The sequence below is a fragment of the Microcaecilia unicolor genome, chromosome 5, assembly GCF_901765095.1.
Source record: "Microcaecilia unicolor chromosome 5, aMicUni1.1, whole genome shotgun sequence".
Classification (NCBI taxonomy): Eukaryota; Metazoa; Chordata; class Amphibia; order Gymnophiona; family Siphonopidae; genus Microcaecilia; species Microcaecilia unicolor.
The window spans coordinates 237,378,786-237,398,854 of NC_044035.1; the positions used below are offsets into that span (position 1 = coordinate 237,378,786).

Consider the following 20,069-nt stretch of genomic DNA (forward strand, 5'->3'; position numbering starts at 1 on the left):
TTGGAAAAGGGGCATAGCCAGGGCAGAGAAATCAAGGGAGTGGAAATCCATATATGGCCTTCATTTAGGACCCTCTGCTTGGATTTTCTTTGAGTGTATTGGAGCTTCTGGCTCTGTTTTTAATTGGAAACCCCATACACCTTCCAAGGTTTCCCTTTTAAAATATGCACACAGGCCGGTGGGTGCAACATATTTTGGTACCTGCAAGCCACATGGTGTAAATTTGCCCTATTTCTTTTGAAGTGAAAACAAAAAGCAGATTTCTTTCTACAAAAGCATGACAAAAATAAATGTGTTAAGCAAAACATAATAATCAAATGGAGATGGCATCTCTTTAGCATTTTAAATGCTGGCCATAGTGGTCAAACCATATCTCAATAGTCAGCATCACTCTTCTGGTAGTAGCCAGTGCTGAATATCCTGACACTTAATCAGGCTGAATACCCCAACTATCTGGATATGTCATGGGACAGCCCATGCTCTGCTGCAGCATTATCCAGATCATGCCAAGATGGTCTCCAGAGCTAAGTGCTCCTGAAGAAGATAGAGACATCATCTGGATAGCAGATGCTGCTGGGTTAAGTACTTTTGCCTATTCACCTGTCTCTTTTTAGGCCAACAAATATTTTACCAAAGTTAAAACCCACTAGACTTTTGGGCCTTGTTTGCTAAGGCTTGTCTTCCGTCCTTTGTCTATGAGGAAAAAGATTAGTGAATCACGCTCTTTGTGTTGATGATTTAATAGAATGTTTAGGTGCTGGTGCACCACCAAATTTCATTTTTATCTGTAATTAATACTTGAGGAAGGTCAAGACCTGGTCAGCTATTGAAAAGGGCACGAATGTGGAGAAATGAGCAACAACAGAGGCTCGTTGATGGCTTTTGTGCTTATACCATGAGTTTGTCTAGTTTCCTATTAGTCTGTTGCTTTTCCGTAAAATCCTTGCAAAACAAATGTTGTTTTTCAAAATGGCCATAGCAAGCTGTATGACCTGGTGGTAAAGAAAATTAACCAGGTGCAAGAGAGAACCTAGGGTCACGTCTGCTTCTTTTTCAAAACTCTTTGGGCAAATCACTTAGCATCAGCAGTGATCATCTTGAAGCAGCCATGGTTTCTAGCCTAACATCCGCAGTATATCTGTATCCAAAAAAGGTGGTGTATCCTGCACACAACAGCAATGGTTATGATCGGACATCAGCGGGCATGGGCATACAGTTATATAAGGTAGTAGTCATAGGCGGTCGGTGGCCCAACTGTTGGGGGAGGCTAAAGGGGCGGGGTTAGGGGTGGGGCCAGGGGTGGAGCTTAAATCCATAATTGTCTGATAACACACAGAAAAAATAAATAAAAATAAAAGTCACAATTAATAATACCTTTTATTAAATTTAGATATTAGATATGTATCATATGTCAAAGAATAAAGTGGTTGCTCAAAGCATATTCTAAGCACAATCGCTCAACTGCAAAACACTATGCACAACTTTGTGCAAAAACACACTCAGAACCTTACTGTACCATAAATATTACACTGGGCAGAACCTAATACACCAATATACCACCCATACGGAAAATGTAGACCGTCAACAATATGAAACAAGGGATCATATCATCACAATTCTCATGTAAAGCCACAAAATACCCTAATTCATGTTTAATGTGGGATAAAATGCCATAAATAAGTAAATAAATATAAACTTTTAATGTTGAGCACCTGATTCTCAAAGTGGACATATTCCAAACACTATAATGAAAATAAAATGATCTTTTCTACCTTTGTTGTCTGGTGACTTTTTCTGATCATGCTGGCCCAGTATCCGATTCTGCTGCTATCTGTCCTCAGTGCAGGTCAGGAAGTCATCCTCATTAAATATCTCCCTGGCAACACAGGACACCTCCAGCCAACCCCCCCTGCTCTCCCAGCAGTAAGGTAAACAAACCATAAACCAATTTCTACAACTGGTTACACAAGGCTAGAGGGCTTTTAGTGCAGCTCCTGCTGTGAGGATGGAGATAAATCAACAATTTAAACCTCTCAGAGCACAGCAGGGGAGGCTTAGCCTCTCCAAGCCTCTTATACCGGGCGCCTGTGGTAGTAGTAGAAACAGGATTGAAAAGTCTGAAAAAAGATATGGGAGGGGAGTTTGCATTGATTTAAGTCTTAGATACTTTATATGCTCATCTTCCCAAAGTAATAGAGAACTAGATAAGAAAACAATGGCACAGACTGGTCTTTGTCTGCTATCACGTCTGTCTATTCTACTCTTTAATAATTTACCATGTTCCTATATAAACGTTTTCAACACTCTAGAATTTCACATCTTGCATTTTTTCCTTCAAGTTCTCCTATTGCTCATTCAGATACATTTACCTCACACAATATCCCCCAAATTCTATATAGTGCGACCTAAGTTGCATGCGCAAATCTGTTCATATTCTGTTTTGCGCACCAATCGCACTGATAATTGCTACTTAACAAGCAATTATTGCCACTAATTGGCTTTAATTAGCATTTACACCCACAACTTTCTAAGTGTATTCTATAAAAGGATGCATGTAAATTCTAAGACACAAATATGAAAAGGAGGCATGGCCATGGGAGGGGCATAGGTGGGTCATGGGTGTTCCTTGCATTTACATGCAGTGTTATAGAATATACCCATTCCATGCATAACATAGGCATCTGCATTTACACCAGGTTTTAGTTGGAGTAAATGGTCACTACAATAATCGCAGGAAATGGGCACTGGGTGTATTCTATAAACTACTCCTAAATTTAGGCATATTCTATAACCTGCACCTAACTTTAGGCATAGTTTATAGAATATACCTAGGCATATTTTTATTGGCAATAATCCACTCAAGCTTTGAAATTATATAGAAACTCTAAACACAGCTCCACACACGCTGTGTGCAAAAATCAATAAATACTACGGCTGCCACCCATACAGCCAAACAGCTACACAAACCCTGCACCAAAAGTGGAGAAAAAAAGCCTCAGTATCACCACCCAGCCAGCCCAGAGATTCAGACTATAAGGTGTGGGCCCGGCGCACCATCATATGGCTCAAAAAAAAACTCCACTCGTGTGCTGAAAACACTCTTACTGCTCCTTAATGTACCAAGGTATGTGCTGAAAACCATTCCTAAATATACTGATATTGTGACAGACGTGTATGTATTTTTATAGAACACAGAATGTAGTTCAAATCAACTGCTTTCAGTTTAATTCATACCATTTACCTCATGGTGAGACAACTACCCAACACTTAGCTTCAATCCAATCGCTGTAGTGTCCCGCTATCCTTAACTTCACCAGCCGGTCAACCCAACAGGGAGTCCCCATTTCGCTTCCACTGCATTAGGAGTTCCAATGCTATAACTGGGGTTTCAATCCTGTATCCAATCTGCTGTATCGCAAAACAAAGCAGGTAACTGGCAAAAAGACACGTACGCCAGTCTTTAAATGGATTATGCACCTCCCACTTCTATTAGAATCAACCAATCCGTGGTGGTTACTAGCTATACCATCATTGCATTGATGGCCTGAATACACATCCAAAGGAATCAAAAAAGTTAACAAAATCAAAAAAGGTCAGAAAAAACAGGAAAAAAAGGAAAATACATTTTTTTCAAAAGAATGCCGACCACTCCACTCGAACATTGAGTCCATCCGGTTCTGTTGAGCTGAAAAAGAATATTTTTATTTATTTATTTATTGCATTTGTATCCCACATTTTCCCACCCATTTGCAGGCTCAATGTGGCTTACATAGTACCATGATGGTGATCGCCAATTCCGGTATGAGAAATACAGTGTGGCATTGCGTTTGAGTTCATGAGTGACAGAGTTGATAGGTAATCAAGGAGGATGAGTTAAGTTTTGTCCAGTTCTGGTATAAGTTTTGTTGTGTTGCAGTCTTCAGGTGTTTAAGTTGGATCGTTATGGTATGCCTTTTTGAACAAGTAGGTTTTAATGATTTCCGTAACGACCCATATCTCCTCTCCTCTGGGAAGGTTTTAATTGTTCCAATACTGTGCATAGTAGATTATCAAACTAGTGGTGCTTGGTCTCGCAGTGAATCACTAGAGGGGCTTCCTGCTTCAGGAGCTTAAGGCAAGAACGGTGCTCCATCAATCTTGTTTTTAAACTTCTTGTGGTCTGCCCGATGTAAAGTAAATTACAGGGGCATTTGATTAAATACACTACCCTGACCGATTCACAGGTCATATTGAACTTCAAAATGCATTTTTTTTCCAGTCGTGGGGTGAATGAAGTCACTCCCTTCTTTCATAATGTGACATAGCGAACAGTGGCCACATTTCCTATGGTAGCCCACGTCTGTATGCATTCTTCTTGGGGACCAAACATGATTAGGGCTCAAGAGATCCTCCTAATTGCAACCTTTCTGATAGGAAAAAAGGATATTGGAACTTTCAAACATGGGGTGTGTTTTCAATAAATCAAAGTGTCTCCTCACCGCTTTACTGAGCCTGGTGGTATTTGCATTATAATTAATCACAAAAGGTAGTATATCCTCACACTGTTGGACTGCTTTATACTATAAAAGCGACTCTCTCGGATTTTGCCATGCCCTTTTCGCTGCTTTCTTCACTAGATATTGCGGGTATCCTCGCCGAATCAATTTGTGACTCAATGCTTTAGTACACCTTTTAAATTCATGATCCGTTGAACAGATCCTCTGGCACCGTAGGAATTGGGCAAATGGGATATTCCTTTTCATGTGTGGAGGATGCATACTTGAAAAATATAGTAGAGAGTTCCTGTCTGTGGGTTTAGAAAAAACCGTGGTTGCAAACCCATCTGTTTCTATCTTTTATTTTTGTTACATTTGTACCCCACGCTTTTCCCACTCATGGCAGGCTCAATGCGGCAGGCAATGGAGGGTTAAGTGACTTGCCCAGAGTCACAAGGAGCTGCCTGTGCCGGGAATCGAACTCAGTTCCTCAGGACCAAAGTCCACCATCCTAACCACTAGGCCACTCCTCCACTCTAAGAAACAAAATATGCTGCTTATTTCTGGCTGTTTCAAATTTAATCTGTGGGTGACACCGGTTTAAAAAATCCACAAACTGTTGCAACATTTCCATCGTGCCCGTCCAAATACAGAAAATGTAATCTATAAAACGCTTCCAGCACTGAACATGCTGAAAATATATAGATGGATAGATCCACTTCTCCTGAAACATAGCCATAAATAGGTTCGCTACTGTAGGGGCAAAAGTAGCCCCCATGGCTATCCCTGACTTCTGTTGAAAGAACTTATTGTCGAAGATAAAAAAAATTGCTGCTCATGGCTATGTCACTTAGTTTAACCAGAAATTCTGAAGGAACCAGATGCGGCCAAGGGCGTTGTTCTAAAGAATCTAATAGTACATGGTATGCCGGTGTACAACGAACACACATCCAAAGTGACCAATGTCCTTTGGGCGGAGCATCCTGCTCCCACATCATGCAGAACCTGTAGAAAATGGGTCATATCCAGTGGTGTGCTGGTAAAATTTTAACAACAGGCTCTCTCCCCGGTCCACCTCGGCGCCCCCCGTCCACCACTGCACCCCCCAATCCACCTCTGCGCCCCCCCCATCCACCTCTGCGCACACCCCCCCCAAAATTGCAGACCTGGCTATAGCCGGGGGGGGGGGGGGGCAATGCATTACTCTCTCCAGGAAAAAAAAAATTAAATGATCCCAGGTTCCAATCTAATTCATGTTTAATATGGGATAAAATGCCATAAATAAGTAAATAAATATAAACTTTTAATGTTCAGCACCTGATTCTCAAAGTGGACATATTCCAAACACTATAATGAAAATAAAATTATTTTTTTCTACCTTTGCTGTCTGGTGACTTTGTTTCTCTGATCATGCTGGCCCAGTATCTGATTCTGCTGCTCTCTATCTGTTCCCTTGACTCCGTTTCCTGGGCTTCCTTTCCATTTATTTCTTTTCTTTCCTCCTTTCTTCTTCATTTCTGGTCCTCCGCACACTTGACTGTACAGTGGATCCAGCTTCTGCCTATTTTCTCCATCCATGTGCAGTTTCTCTCCTCACTTCCTTTTCCCTCATCTAATCTCCTTCCTCTATCTTCCCTCCATGTCCAGCATTTCTTCTCTCTCCCTTCCCTCCATCCATGTCCTGAAACTCTCCTCTCTCCCCTGTCCTCCTCTATCCATCCATACCCAGCAATTGTCTTCTCTCCTCTGCCCCCCCTATCCATCCATGCCCAGCAATTGTTTTCTCTCCCCTGCCCCCCCTACCCATCCATGCCCAGCGATTCTCCTCCCTCCCCTGCCCTTCCCTCCCGCTCCCATCCATGTCCAGCGATTCTCCTCCCTCCCCTGCCCTTCCCTCCTGCTCCCATCCATGTCCAGCGATTCTCCTCCCTCCCCTGCCCTTCCCTCCTGCTCCCATCCATGTCCAGCAATCTCCTCCTTCCCCTGCCCCCACCCATGTCCAGCGATTCTCCTCCCTCCTCTGCCCTTCCCTCCCGCTCCCATCTCAAGTCCAGAGATTTTCCTCCATCCCCTGCCCTCCCCTCCTGCTCCCATCCATGTCCAATGATTTTCCTCCCTCCCCTGCCCTCCCCTCCCGCTCCCATCTCATGTCCAGCGATTCTCCTCCCTCCCCTGCCCTCCCCTCCCGCTCCCAAACATGCCCAGCGATTGCCCTTCGCCCCCACCGTCCCCTCCCGCTCCCATCCATCTTTTTTAAATACCTCCTCGCCGTTGAAGCGCCGCATTAAAGTCCTGCTGCCCGTCTCTAGCTTTCCCTCCCTGTTTGCTGCAATTCGCGTGAACTTCGTGCCCTTAGTCCCGCCTTCTGACGTATGACGTCATACGTCAGAAGGCGGGACTAAGGGCACGAAGTTCACGCGAACTACAGCAAACGAAGGAAAAGCTTGGGCAGCAGCAGCAGCAGCAGCAGGGCTTTAATGCAGCGCTTCAACGGCGAGGAGGTATTTTAAAAAGATGGATGGGAGCGGGAGGGCACGGTGGGGGCGAAGGGCAATCGCTGGCATGTTTGGGAGCGGGAGGGGAGGTAAGCATGGCGCCCTCCTGCCATGCTTATCTCCTGCAATGGAGCCGGCTCGCCCCGAACAACAACCGGCTCGCAAGAGCTGTCAAAATTTAACAAGCGGCTCTTGCGAGCCGGAGCGAGCCGGCTCCAGCACACCACTGGTCATATCCTTAAGATATGATTTAACTGAAAGCAGACACGGTTGTAGATGTTTATCAATAAATTTACAAGAACGGGTCATGTAGCAGGGAAGGCCGAGGCTCCGAGGCAGACTGCTTTAATCACTGCAGTGCCGCTACCAGCAGCGATCAACAAAGTGCGAGGGATAATCGGACCATGGGGAGGGAGGGGAAGGGAGATATGCTGGAACCTCACGGGGGGGGGGGGGGGGAGAGGAAGGGAATATGGAGATACTGTTCTGCTGTACCTTTGGGGGCAGGGATGAACAAAGAGGAAGAGGTGCTTGAACCACATGGGTGGGGTGACGGAAGGGAGGGGAGGGTCAAGGTGGTAAGGGAAGAGATGGAGGATCTGCAGGATGGAGGGAGAGAGGTGCAGGTCCTGCTCTACTGGACCTTTGGGGGGGTGATGGACAGAGAGGAAGAGGTGCTGGATTGAGGGGAAGAGGGGATTGTTAGATATGGATTAGCTGGTGGGCGGGAAAGAGGGAGACTGGACTTGAAAGGGAGAGAGACACTGGATCGTGAATGGGGAGGTGTAAATTGAGAGAGAAACATATTGGCCCCGGTAGGGGATGCAGGAGGAAGGGAAGAGAAAGGGGAGTGTCAGGGAGATGGATAAGAGAGATTCTGGGCATTGAGGGAGCATAGGGACAGGGACACCCAGGGACATAAGTACATAAGTAGTGCCATACTGGGAAAGACCAAAGGTCCATCTAGTCCAGCATCCTGTCACCGACAGTGGCCAATCCAGGTCAAGGGCACCTGGCACGCTCCCCAAACGTAAAAACATTCCAGACAAGTTATACCTAAAAATGCGGAATTTTTCCAAGTCCATTTAATAGCGGTCTATGGACTTGTCCTTTAGGAATCTATCTAACCCCTTTTTAAACTCCGTCAAGCTAACCGCCCGTACCACGTTCTCCGGCAACGAATTCCAGAGTCTAATTACACGTTGGGTGAAGAAAAATTTTCTCCGATTCGTTTTAAATTTACCACACTGTAGCTTCAACTCATGCCCTCTAGTCCTAGTATTTTTGGATAGAGTGAACAGTCGCTTCACATCCACCCGATCCATTCCACTCATTATTTTATACACTTCTATCATATCTCCCCTCAGCCGTCTCTTCTCCAAGCTGAAAAGCCCTAGCCTTCTCAGCCTCTCTTCATAGGAAAGTCGTCCCATCCCCACTATCATTTTCGTCGCCCTTCGCTGTACCTTTTCCAATTCTACTATATCTTTTTGAGATACGGAGACCAGTACTGAACACAATACTCCAGGTGCGGTCGCACCATGGAGCGATACAACGGCATTATAACATCCGCACACCTGGACTCCATACCCTTCCTAATAACACCCAACATTCTATTCGCTTTCCTAGCCGCAGCAGCACACTGAGCAGAAGGTTTCAGCGTATCATCGACGACGACACCCAGATCCCTTTCTTGATCCGTAACTCCTAACGCGGAACCTTGCAAGACGTAGCTATAATTCGGGTTCCTCTTACCCACATGCATCACTTTGCACTTGTCAACATTGAACTTCATCTGCCACTTGCACGCCCATTCTCCCAGTCTCGCAAGGTCCTCCTGTAATCGTTCACATTCCTCCTGCGACTTGACGACCCTGAATAATTTTGTGTCATCGGCGAATTTAATTACCTCACTAGTTATTCCCATCTCTAGGTCATTTATAAATACATTAAAAAGCAACGGACCCAGCACAGACCCCTGCGGGACCCCACTAACTACCCTCCTCCACTGAGAATACTGGCCACGCAATCCTACTCTCTGCTTCCTATCTTTCAACCAGTTCTTAATCCATAATAATACCCTACCTCCGATTCCATGACTCTGCAATTTCTTCAGGAGTCTTTCGTGCGGCACTTTGTCAAACGCCTTCTGAAAATCCAGATATACAATATCAACCGGCTCCCCATTGTCCACATGTTTGCTTACCCCCTCAAAAAAAATGCATTAGATTGGTGAGGCAAGACTTCCCTTCACTAAATCCGTGCTGACTTTGTCTCATTAGTCCATGTTTTTGTATATGCTCTGCAATTTTATTCTTAATAATAGCCTCCACCATCTTGCCCGGCACCGACGTCAGACTCACCGGTCTATAATTTCCCGGATCTCCTCTGGAACCCTTCTTAAAAATCGGAGTAACATTGGCTACCCTCCAGTCTTCCGGTACTACACTCGATTTTAGGGACAGATTGCATATTTCTAACAGTAGCTCCGCAAGTTCATTTTTTAGTTCTATTAATACTCTGGGATGAATACCATCAGGTCCCGGTGATTTACTACTCTTCAGCTTGCTGAACTGACCCATTACATCCTCCAAGGTTACAGAGAATTTGTTTAGTTTCTCCGACTCCCCCGCTTCAAATATTCTTTCCGGCACCGGTGTCCCCCCCAAATCCTCCTCGGTGAAGACCGAAGCAAAGAATTCATTTAATTTCTCCGCTACGGCTTTGTCCTCCTTGATCGCCCCTTTAACACCATTTTCGTTCAGCGGCCCAACCGACTCTTTGGCCGGTTTCCTGCTTTTAATGTATCTAAAAAAATTTTTACTATGTATTTTTGCTTCCAACGCTAATTTCTTCTCAAAGTCCTTTTTTGCCCTCCTTATCTCCGCTTTGCATTTGGCTTGGCATTCCTTATGATCTATCCTGTTACTTTCAGTTGGTTCTCTTCTCCACTTCTGAAGGATTGTTTTTTTGGCTCTAATGATTTCCTTTATCTTACTGTTTAGCCACGCCGGCTGACGTTTAGTCTTTTTTCCCTTTTTTCTAATACGTGGAATATATTTGTCCTGAACCTCCAGGATGGTGTTTTTAAACAGCATCCACGCCTGATGCAAGTTTTTTACTCTGCGAGCTGCTCCTTTCAGTCTTTTTTTCACCATTTTTCTCATTTTGTCGTAATCACCTTTTCTATAGTTAAACGCTAGCGTACTTGATTTCCTAGTTTCACTTCCTTCAATGCCAATATCAAAACCGATCATATTATGATCACTGTTATCAAGCGGCCCTCGTATCGTTACCCCCTGTACTAGATCATGAGCACCACTAAGGACTAAGTCTAGTATTTTTCCTTCTCTTGTCGGCTCCTGAACTAGCTGTTCCATGAAGCTGTCCTTGATTTCATCAAGAAATCCTATGTCCCTTGCGTGTACAGATGTTACATTAACCCAGTTTATATGCGGGTAATTGAAATCCCCCATTATTATTGTGTTGCCCAGTTTGTTTGCGTCCCTGATTTCCTTTAACATTTCCGCATCCGTCTGTTCGTCCTGGCCAGGCGGACGGTAGTACACTCCTATCACTATCCTTTTCCCCTTTGCACATGGAATTTCAATCCACAGTGATTCCAAGGAGTGTTTTGTTTCCTGCAGAATTTTCAATCTATTTGATTCAAGGCTCTCGTTAATATACAATGCTACCCCTCCACCAATCCGATTCACCCTATCACGACGATATAATTTGTACCCCGGTATGACAGTGTCCCACTGGTTATCCTCCTTCCACCAGGTCTCAGAGATGCCTATTATATCTAATTTTTCATTTAGTGCAATATATTCCAACTCCCCCATCTTATTTCTTAGGCTCCTGGCATTCGCATATAGACATTTCAAACTATGTTTGTTGTTCCTAAGTACATCATGCTTAGTACTTGACAGTATTAATTGGCAATCTTTTGTCTGATTTTTATTGTTATTTAAAGATACCCGATCTACTACAATCTCTTTTGCAACCTCACTATCAGGATACTCTATCTTCCCTGTTATGGTGATATCTTTGAAAGATACCTTATCCCGAACCATGCTCTTTTGAGCGACTGTCGGCCTTCCCCCCATTTCTAGTTTAAAAGCTGCTCTATCTCCTTCTTAAACGCCGATGCCAGCAGCCTGGTCCCACTCTGGTTAAGATGGAGCCCATCCTTTCGGAATAGGCTCCCCCTTCCCCAGAATGTTGCCCAGTTCCTAACAAATCTAAAGCCCTCCTCCCTGCACCATCGTCTCATCCACGCATTGAGACTCTGGAGCTCTGCCTGTCTCTTGGGCCCTGCGCGTGGCACATGTAGCATTTCAGAAAATGCTGGACAGAGAATAGGGACACACAGGACAATGCTGGGAGGAAAAAGGAATATTGGAGGATGCTGGGCATAGGGTGAGTAGGAAGACAGGGGATATTCTGGAAATGGAGGGGTGTAAGAAAATGATGGGGATGGGGACAGAGAGGGGATATGCTGGACATGGAAGGAATAGGGATATAGGGGAGAAGCTGATATGGAAGATAAGGGGACATGGAGGGATGCTGGATATGAGGGGGAGTAGAGTAACAGGGAGAGATGCTGGATTGAGGTAAGGGAAGGAAGATATGCTGGACAGAAGGGGGTGAGAGAAAGAGAGAGAAGATACTGGTCAGAGGAGTGAAAATAGAGATAAAGGGTGCTATACAGAAGGGGAGGAACAGATGAAGAATGGAATGGTTGGGGTGAGGGAAATGAAAAGCTGTAGGTAGATGTGGTTTTAAAAACCAGAGATTGAATACTAAGAACAAAGTCTGAGCAGATTGAGAGAGAGAAAATAAATGAAAGAAAGCTGAAGAGAAATGATCAAAGTCAGAGATGGATATAGGAGAAGTGAAGAAGACAAGGAAGGGAGAGAATAAGTAGGAGATGGGCTAGAGATCTTGTAAAGAAAGTTAAGGAAAGCAGAAACATGATTAAAAAAACAAAACAACCAGACAACAAAGGTAGAAAGAAGAATTTTATTCTTAATTCAGTGAATGGAAAATGTCAGTTCTACAGTAAAATTTCACTGCTTTCTTTATAGTTTGAAGAGTGCAAGATGCTGTTTCTATTTCTCTTTCTCTATTGTTGCACTGCCTGCAGAGTGTGGTTTCTTGGGCTTTTGTCTTTGTATCCATATTTTAAGTTTGTGGTCACTTATTTTGTACCTGACAAGGGTCTATTTGTGTTCAGTGTTTATGACTGAGGCCAGATAATCTGTTTGCATGGAGTTTCTGTTTAAGCCTCTGTAATAATTCAGCTTGTTCAGTTTCCCAATAGGTGTATTGATGTTCTAGGCCTGACTGCAATATTTATTGTGTTGCATTATCCTAGGTAGGGTCCTTGTTGTGTTACTTCTGTAAGTTAGTGGTATTATGATAAAGTAGATTAGCTCTATAGGTCCTGAGTGAGTTTTATAAGCTTTGTATTAAAAGTACTTCATATTACACTTGGGACTGGAAAGGATCTATGTTTTAACTGAGATTACACCAAAATCAACTTTTTTGTGTATGTGGCAAGTTCCTGGGGAAATGTCCTTTTTCTGCTTTATTTATTGCATTTGTATCCCACATTTTCCCACCTATTTGCAGGCTCAATGTGGCTTACATAGTTTGGTTATGATGCTGTCGTTCCAGGATATCAGATACAATTAGTGATGTGTAAAGATTAAGTAAGGGGAAGAAGAAGGAAGTGATAGGGTGAGTAAGTTTAGAAGGTAGATTGTCATAGCTGGAAGGATCGGTGAGGTGGTTTGTTAGGGTTATGGGTTCTCTTTGTAAGCCTTGTTGAAGAAATATGTCTTCAGAGATTTGCGAAAGTTAGATATTTCTTCAATTGTTTTCAGGTCTGTGGGTAATGCATTCCATAACTGCATACTCCTGTAAGAGAAGGTAGTGGCATACATCAGCTTGTATTTTAGTCCTTTACAGCTGGGGAAGTGTAGATTGAAAAATTTGCGGGACGATTTTGTGGCGTTTCTGGGAGGTAGATCCACAAGGTTTAGCATGTAGATTGGGGCGTCTACGTGAATGATTTTGTTTGCATCCATTCTTAGAAAAGGAGCTATGGGAGTTTCTGTGGATGTCAGATATATGTTTAAATTAACAGCTTAATAGTCCAGTGTGCAGTGTTAGGGATCAGTATTTTTTATATTAGATTTTAGGCTACATATTTAAACTGTTACTCCAAAAGTATTTACTGTTTTATTAATACAACTTATTAAGGTGTTGTTTATATTTGTTATAAAGCAAAGTTGAAGGGTATATACCATTGTGGTAATTATTTTGCAGGATACTGTGATGCTTGTTGAGATGTTGACCATACTCAAATTACTGTAACGGCAAAGTTTAAGTTAGGGATAATGCAAATTTATTTTAAAATGTCAGTATTTCCAAAAGGCTCCTTTTACAACTGCTGTAGTTATTCCTGCATGGCAAATGTGACGAAACACATAGGAAATCTCTACCAAGCCACCCCCACCTCTCCCTTCCCTTGTCCCTCCCCTTGTCCGTTCCCCTATCTCACCAACCCCTCCGTCCTTGTCCTCCTTTCCCGAAGTCACTGATGAAGAAACAACACATCTTCTCTCCTCCTCAAAACGAACTACCTATTCCTCTGATCCCATTCCTACCCACCTCCTTAACACCATCTCTCCTACTCTCACCCCTTTTATCTGTCATATCCTCAATCTTTCACTTTCCACTGCGACCATTCCTGATGCCTTCAAACATGCTGTGGTCACACCGCTCCTGAAGAAGCCTTCACTTGACCCTACCTGTCCTTCCAACTATCGACCCATTTCCCTCCTCCCCTTCCTCTCCAAGATACTTGAACGCGCCGCCATTCACCGCCACTGTCTTGACTTTCTTTCATCTCAAGCTGTTCTTGACCCACTCCAATCTGGCTTTCGCCCGCTTCATTCAACTGAAACTGCACTTACAAAAGTTTCCAATGACCTGTTACTGGCCAAATCCAAAGTTCTCTATTCTATCCTCATCCTTCTCGATCTATCCGCCGCTTTTGACACTGTTGATCACAGCCTACTCCTTGAAACGCTGTCTTCACTTGGATTCCAGGGCTCTGTTCTTTCCTGGTTCTCCTCCTACCTCTCGCTTCGCACCTTTAATGTACTCTAGTGGATCCTCTTCCACTTCTAACCCACTACCAATCGGTGTACCTCAGAGTTCTGTTCTCGTTCCTCTCCTGTTTTCCATCTACACTTCTTCCTTTGGATCTCTGATATCATCCCATGGCTTTCAATACCATCTCTACGCTGACGACTCCCAGATCTACCTCTCTACCCCCAAAATCTCAACCAGCATCCAGACCAATGTTTCAGCCTGCCTATCTGATATCGCTGCGTGGATGTCTCAACGTCATCTGAAACTTAACATGGCCAAAACCGAGCTTCTCATCTTTCCCCCTAAACCCACCTCTCCTCTCCCCCCTTTCTCTATTTCTGTGGATGGCACTCTCATTCTCCCTGTCTCATCAGCTCGTAACCTTGGGGTCATCTTCGACTCCTTCTCTGCTCACATTCAGCAGATTGCCAAAACCTGTCGTTTCTTTCTCTATATCATCAGCAAAATCCATCCCTTCATCTCTGAGCAGTCTACCAAAACCGTTATCCACACTCTTATCACCTCTCACCTTGATTATTGCAACCTGCTTCTCACCGGCCTCCCACTTAGCCATCTCCCTCCTCTTCAATCAGTCCAAAACTCTGCTGCGCGACTCATTTTCCACCAAAGTCGCTATGCTCACATTAGCCCTCTCCTTAATTCACTTCTCTGGCTCCCTATCCGTTTCCGCATTCAATTCAAACTTCTCTTATTGACCTATAAGTGCATTCACTCTGCCGCTCCCCAGTACCTCTCCACTCTTGTCTCTCCCTACGCCCCCCCCCCCCCCTCGGGTACTCCGTTCTGTAGATAAATCTCTTTTGTCTGTCCCCTTCTCCTCTACTGCTAATTCCAGACTCCGTTTCTTTTATCTCGCTGCATCTCACGCCTGGAATAAACTTCCCGAGCCTGTACGTCTAGCCCCGTCTTTGGCTGTTTTCAAGTCCAGACTAAAAGCCCACCTCTTTGACGCTGCTTTTGACTCCTAACCACTACTCACTTGCCCTGTCCTTTTATCCCCACCTCTTTATTCCCTTACCTCTTAGTTGTTCTGTCTGTTTACCTGTCTTATTTAGATTGTGAGCTCTTTGAGCAGAGACTGTCTTTTCGTGTATGTTATACAGCGCTGCGTATGCCTTGTAGCATTGAAGTAGTAGTAGAATTGAATAGGCTTTGTTTTTGTATTTGCCATGCTGGGAATCACTACCTTGGCTACCCACGCGGTGGCTCTACCACAACTTAGTAAAAGGGCCTTATAGTAAATGATTGTAGATTAAGACCTGCATGTAACATCCACTCTGCCCAACAGGGCATTTTATTATAGCTGCAGCATATTCACTTGCATTATCAAAATATGATTAAAATGAAAAACCAGCAATCCAACCACATTGTTAACCACCACCATATTTCTTGCTAAGTTCAACCTTAAGGTGTTCCCTTCTTCTACTGAGCTACACTCCACTCACATTCCTAGCATACACTATAAGGTGTTCCCTTCTTCTAATGAGCTACACCCCACCCACATTCCTAGCATACACTATTATAATGGTAAAAACAAAGCTTATATCCTGCTCAAGCCTTACAGTTCAGAGCAGTTAACAGAAACAAAGAGACTGGTCAGCTCCAGGGTTCATCCTAAAAGTTACACAGAAGCTAAAACAAATTTCCTAAACAAGTTTTAATATTTTGATGGAATTCACCATAATGTGTCTGTAACACATATATCTCATTCTCTATAACATCACTCTATATTTGTTTCATCACTGGAGGTGTCTAACGCCTCACGGTACTATGTAAGCCACATTGAGCCTGCAAATAGGTGTGAAAATGTGGGGTACAAATGCAACAACTAAATAAAATAAATAAATAAAAGGAGCCCAAAGTTTCTGTAAGTATATATGGGGGTTTATGTTTGATGAAGGCTAGACTGTTTACTTAGAAATCTGTCATCAGGTGCACACGAAGGTATTTAGGAGTATACCAAACACTATTCACACCTATATGCCTAGTGCCCCCTCATGTTAAGTCTGGGCCTCCCCCCAAAATGTGAAGTCTGGCTACACCGCTCCTGTTGTGTATAGCATTCTAAATCCAGATTCCAATAATTAATTCTTTTCTCATGTTTTTTGGCAGATTTTGGAATTTTTCGCCGGATTGCTATGGTGTTGTATACAGACTGTATGCAGAAGTGCAGCTGGCCCATGTACATGGTAGGTCATAAATGGCCAGGCTGCCAAAATCTAGTTAAGATCCAAAGGGTTGTTTGTTGTCAGAGAAACTAATGCCGTTACATAATTAGGAATTTTTTTAGAAGGGGATCGTCAGAATATGCTGCAACACACACCATGTGAACACTTTCAGGCTTATTTTTGAAAGTGATTGCTGGCCATTTCCCGACATAAATCGAGAGATGGCCGGCGATCTCTCAAAAGCGGCAAAGTCGGTATAATCGAAAGCGGCTTTTTTGACAGCATTGCCGCTTTCCCGACACTTCGTCGGCGAAAGTTCAAGGGGGTGTGTCGGTGGCGTAGCGAAGGCGGGACATGGGCAGACATGGCTACCAGATGGCCAGCTTTCGCGTATAATGAAAAAAAAAGCGGCGTTAAGCAGTATTTTGCTGGGTTTACTTGGTCCTTTTATTTTCATGACCAAGACTCAAAAAAGGTGCCCCAACTGACCAGATGGCCACCGGAGGGAATAGGGGATGACCTCCCCGTAGTCCCCCAGTGGTGACCAACCCCCTCCCACACTAAAAAAAAATACAGATCAAAACCTTTTTTTACCAGCCTGTATGCCAGCCTCAAATGTCATACCTAGCTCCCTGATAGCAGCATGCAAGTCCCTGGAGCAGTTTTTAATGGGTGCAGTGCACTACAGGCAGGCAGACCCAGGTCCACCCCCCCTACCTGTTACACTTGTGGTGGTAAATGTTAAGCCCTCCAAACCCCACCAAAACCCACTCTACCCACATGTAGGTGCCCCCCTTCACCCATAAGGGCTATGGTAATGGTGTAGAGTTGTGGGGAGTGGGTTTGGGGGGGAATTGGGGGGCTCAGCACCCAAGGTAAGGGAGCTATGCACCTGGGAGCTTTTTTGGTATTTTTGTAAAATTTTTAGAAGTGCTCCCTAGGGTGCCCGGTTGGTGTCCTGGCATGTCAGGGGGACCAGTGCACTACAAATGCTGGCTCCTCCCATGACCAAATGCCTTGCATTTCGGTGGGTTTGAGATAGCCAGCATTTTTTTCCATTATCGCTGAAAAACAAAACCGGCGATCTCAAACCCAGCGAACTCTGGCATTTCGCCGGGCTAAACCATATTATCGGAAAAAAAGATGGCCGGCCATCTTTTTCGATAATACGGTTCCAGCCAGCTGTTGCGCCGCCGCCAAAATAGATCACCGGCGACGTTCAATTATGCCCCTCTTTGTTCCTTTGTAGTAATGGTGTGGTGCAAATCATCATTGATCCACTTATTTTATATTATTTTTTTGAAAACCTTCTGTGTATTTAACCTTCATCCTCAACAGCCATACAAAAAATCAAAGTATATGCGTATTGCATCACTTAACTGGCAGCGATTTTTTTCACCAGAGGAGAATCTCCTACAGCGTGGCCAGGTTTCGGTTTCTTCTTCAGGGAAGAGGTTCACTGGAGAAAAAGATGAAATGAATAACACTATTGTAACTCCGTAATACATATAGTGCCCCCTAGCATATTAACCAAAGTCCAGCAACACTCACAGATACATGCTACATAGCGCTCCTGCATAGAGAAGAAAATGGCCGCGGCATCTTAGCACGGGCTTAATCTTTAAATAGCCTACAGCTGATCGTCAAACCGCTTTCCTGATTGGACCACGTCACTACAGTTGCAGCCAATCAGATCAAGAACCACCAATCAATCTCAGAATTCAGTGCCGAGGGGTGAAGTGATTGTAGTTGGAAGATCCAGCTTTGTTCTAGGGTGTATGTTGCAGTATATTCTGACGATCCCCTTCTAAAAAAATTTCTATATATATTTAAATTGATGTTGACCAGTCCTGACATAATAAATGCTGACTGCAGATATGTAATTATTTAAGAGGTGTGTTCTAGTGCTAATGTGTCTGGGACATTAGATCTGAATTTATATGATATTGGGTCCCCACACAAGTAATGTATGGTCTTGAGAATTGGATGTTACATAATTAGGAGCACTATAGCCTTGTTTCTGAACCACAATTTCCACAATTGTGTGATCCTCATCCTATATAATAAAACTCACCCTCAACGTTCTGAGGACACTGACGTCACTTCCTTCATGAAGGGTTCGTGGTGGTGAAGCCACCGAAAGCACCAAGTCTCTGGGCCCCGCCCTCGTGTCAAACGTGATGACGTCGAGGGCGGAGCAATGGTGTCACGCATCGAGGGCGGAGCAATGGCGTCAGTGGCTTCAGAACGACGAACGGGTGGGTAGGGAGGGAGGAAGGGGGAATGTTGGGGAGGAAAACCTTGCTAGCGCCCGTTTTATTTGCTCCAGAAACGGGCCTTTTTTTACTAGTAATTAATAAACCAAATGACTATTTTGTAACCATTTGATTTACATAATCTAGACTTTTGAAGAACTTGTTATAGGAATTGTGTGCTTGTGAGGGTAGCTCAGGAGCTGCCTAGATTTAGATGGCAAGATAGCATTTAGCTGCCAGTGTTCTAGTCATCTACATGCATGTATGAACAAATACATGCGTACATAAGCAGTTTCCAGCTAAATGGTATTCTGTTATGCGACAATGTATAATAGTGCATACTTTGCAAGTGGACAGTCACGTGAGCGGAGTGTGGGCGGGACACACATTTACACAGGTAGATTATAAAATACTATAATCTATGCACGTTCTTTAACAAACTAGGCATGAACACTTACAGCAGCTCTGTGGTTCGTGCAGGGCCAGTAGAAAGGTAGTGGTCACCCAAGGCAAAACTTCAGCCTTATGCCACCCCTTCCCCCAATTAACTTCCAGGCCCCTAAATTTGATCCTCAAGACCACATACTTATAAATGTTAAACTTTGTTGTATGTGTGTAGAAACTGCCCTTATTTGAGTGTGTGTGTGATTTATATAATCACACACACAAAAATGAGGGCAATTTTCAAAAGTCATTTAGCCAGGGTAAATAAGCTGTTTGAAAACTGCCTGCCCTTCATGCTGGTAAATGTCTATATTGATTTTTTGAGTTTGTGTGACTGTAAGGATCTATTGCTTTGCTTTGACTACAGATGCTTTTTGCTGCCCCCTACCCAGAACCTGCTGCCCTGGGCAACAACCTAGTCATGCATAATGGTTGGGCCAATCCTGGGCTGGGGTGAGCGTTCGTGCCTAAATTATATGTGCATTTTTTACCTAGTATTCTATATAGAAAAGTAGGTGCCTACTTTCTTTTTAGAACAAGCTTCAAACTGGCACATTCTTGGTGCCTAAAATTAGGCAACCCTTTACAGAATCGTCCTCATGATGTTTTAAGTGTACATACAGTGTTTTCATGTTTGAGAAGGTAATCCATATGTCACAAAGAGGCATATTTTCAAAGCACTTAGACTTACAAAATTACGTGGAGATATAGTTTCAAAGCACTTAGACTTACAAAGTTCCATAGGTTACTATCAGGCTCATTTTCGAAAGAGATGGACGTCCAAAAAGTGACATAAATCGGCACTTGGACGTCCATCTCTCACAGACGTCCAAATCGGTATAATCAAAACCCGATTTTGGACGTCTCTAACTGAAGTCCGTCGCAAGGACGTCCAAATTTCAAGGGGGGCATATCAGAGGCGCGGTGAAGGCGGGACTTGGGCATTCCTAAGACTTGGACGTCTTTGACCCATCATCGAAAAAAGCAAAGACGCCCATGACTACAACTAGGATGTTTTCACCCGGACCTGTTTTTAATATGAAT

At 43.9% G+C, this 20,069-nt stretch overlaps 1 protein-coding gene across 1 annotated transcript in view; it reads left to right on the forward strand.

Moving 5' to 3' along the window:
• The window catches only part of SIDT1 (SID1 transmembrane family member 1), a 234,634-nt gene that overhangs the window by 173,448 nt on the left and 41,117 nt on the right, over positions 1–20,069 (forward strand). Inside the window, exon 21 of the mRNA XM_030203910.1 lies at positions 16,271–16,347. Within this exon, the coding sequence (XP_030059770.1) occupies positions 16,271–16,347 (77 nt within the window). The remainder of the gene's footprint in view (positions 1–16,270; positions 16,348–20,069) is intronic.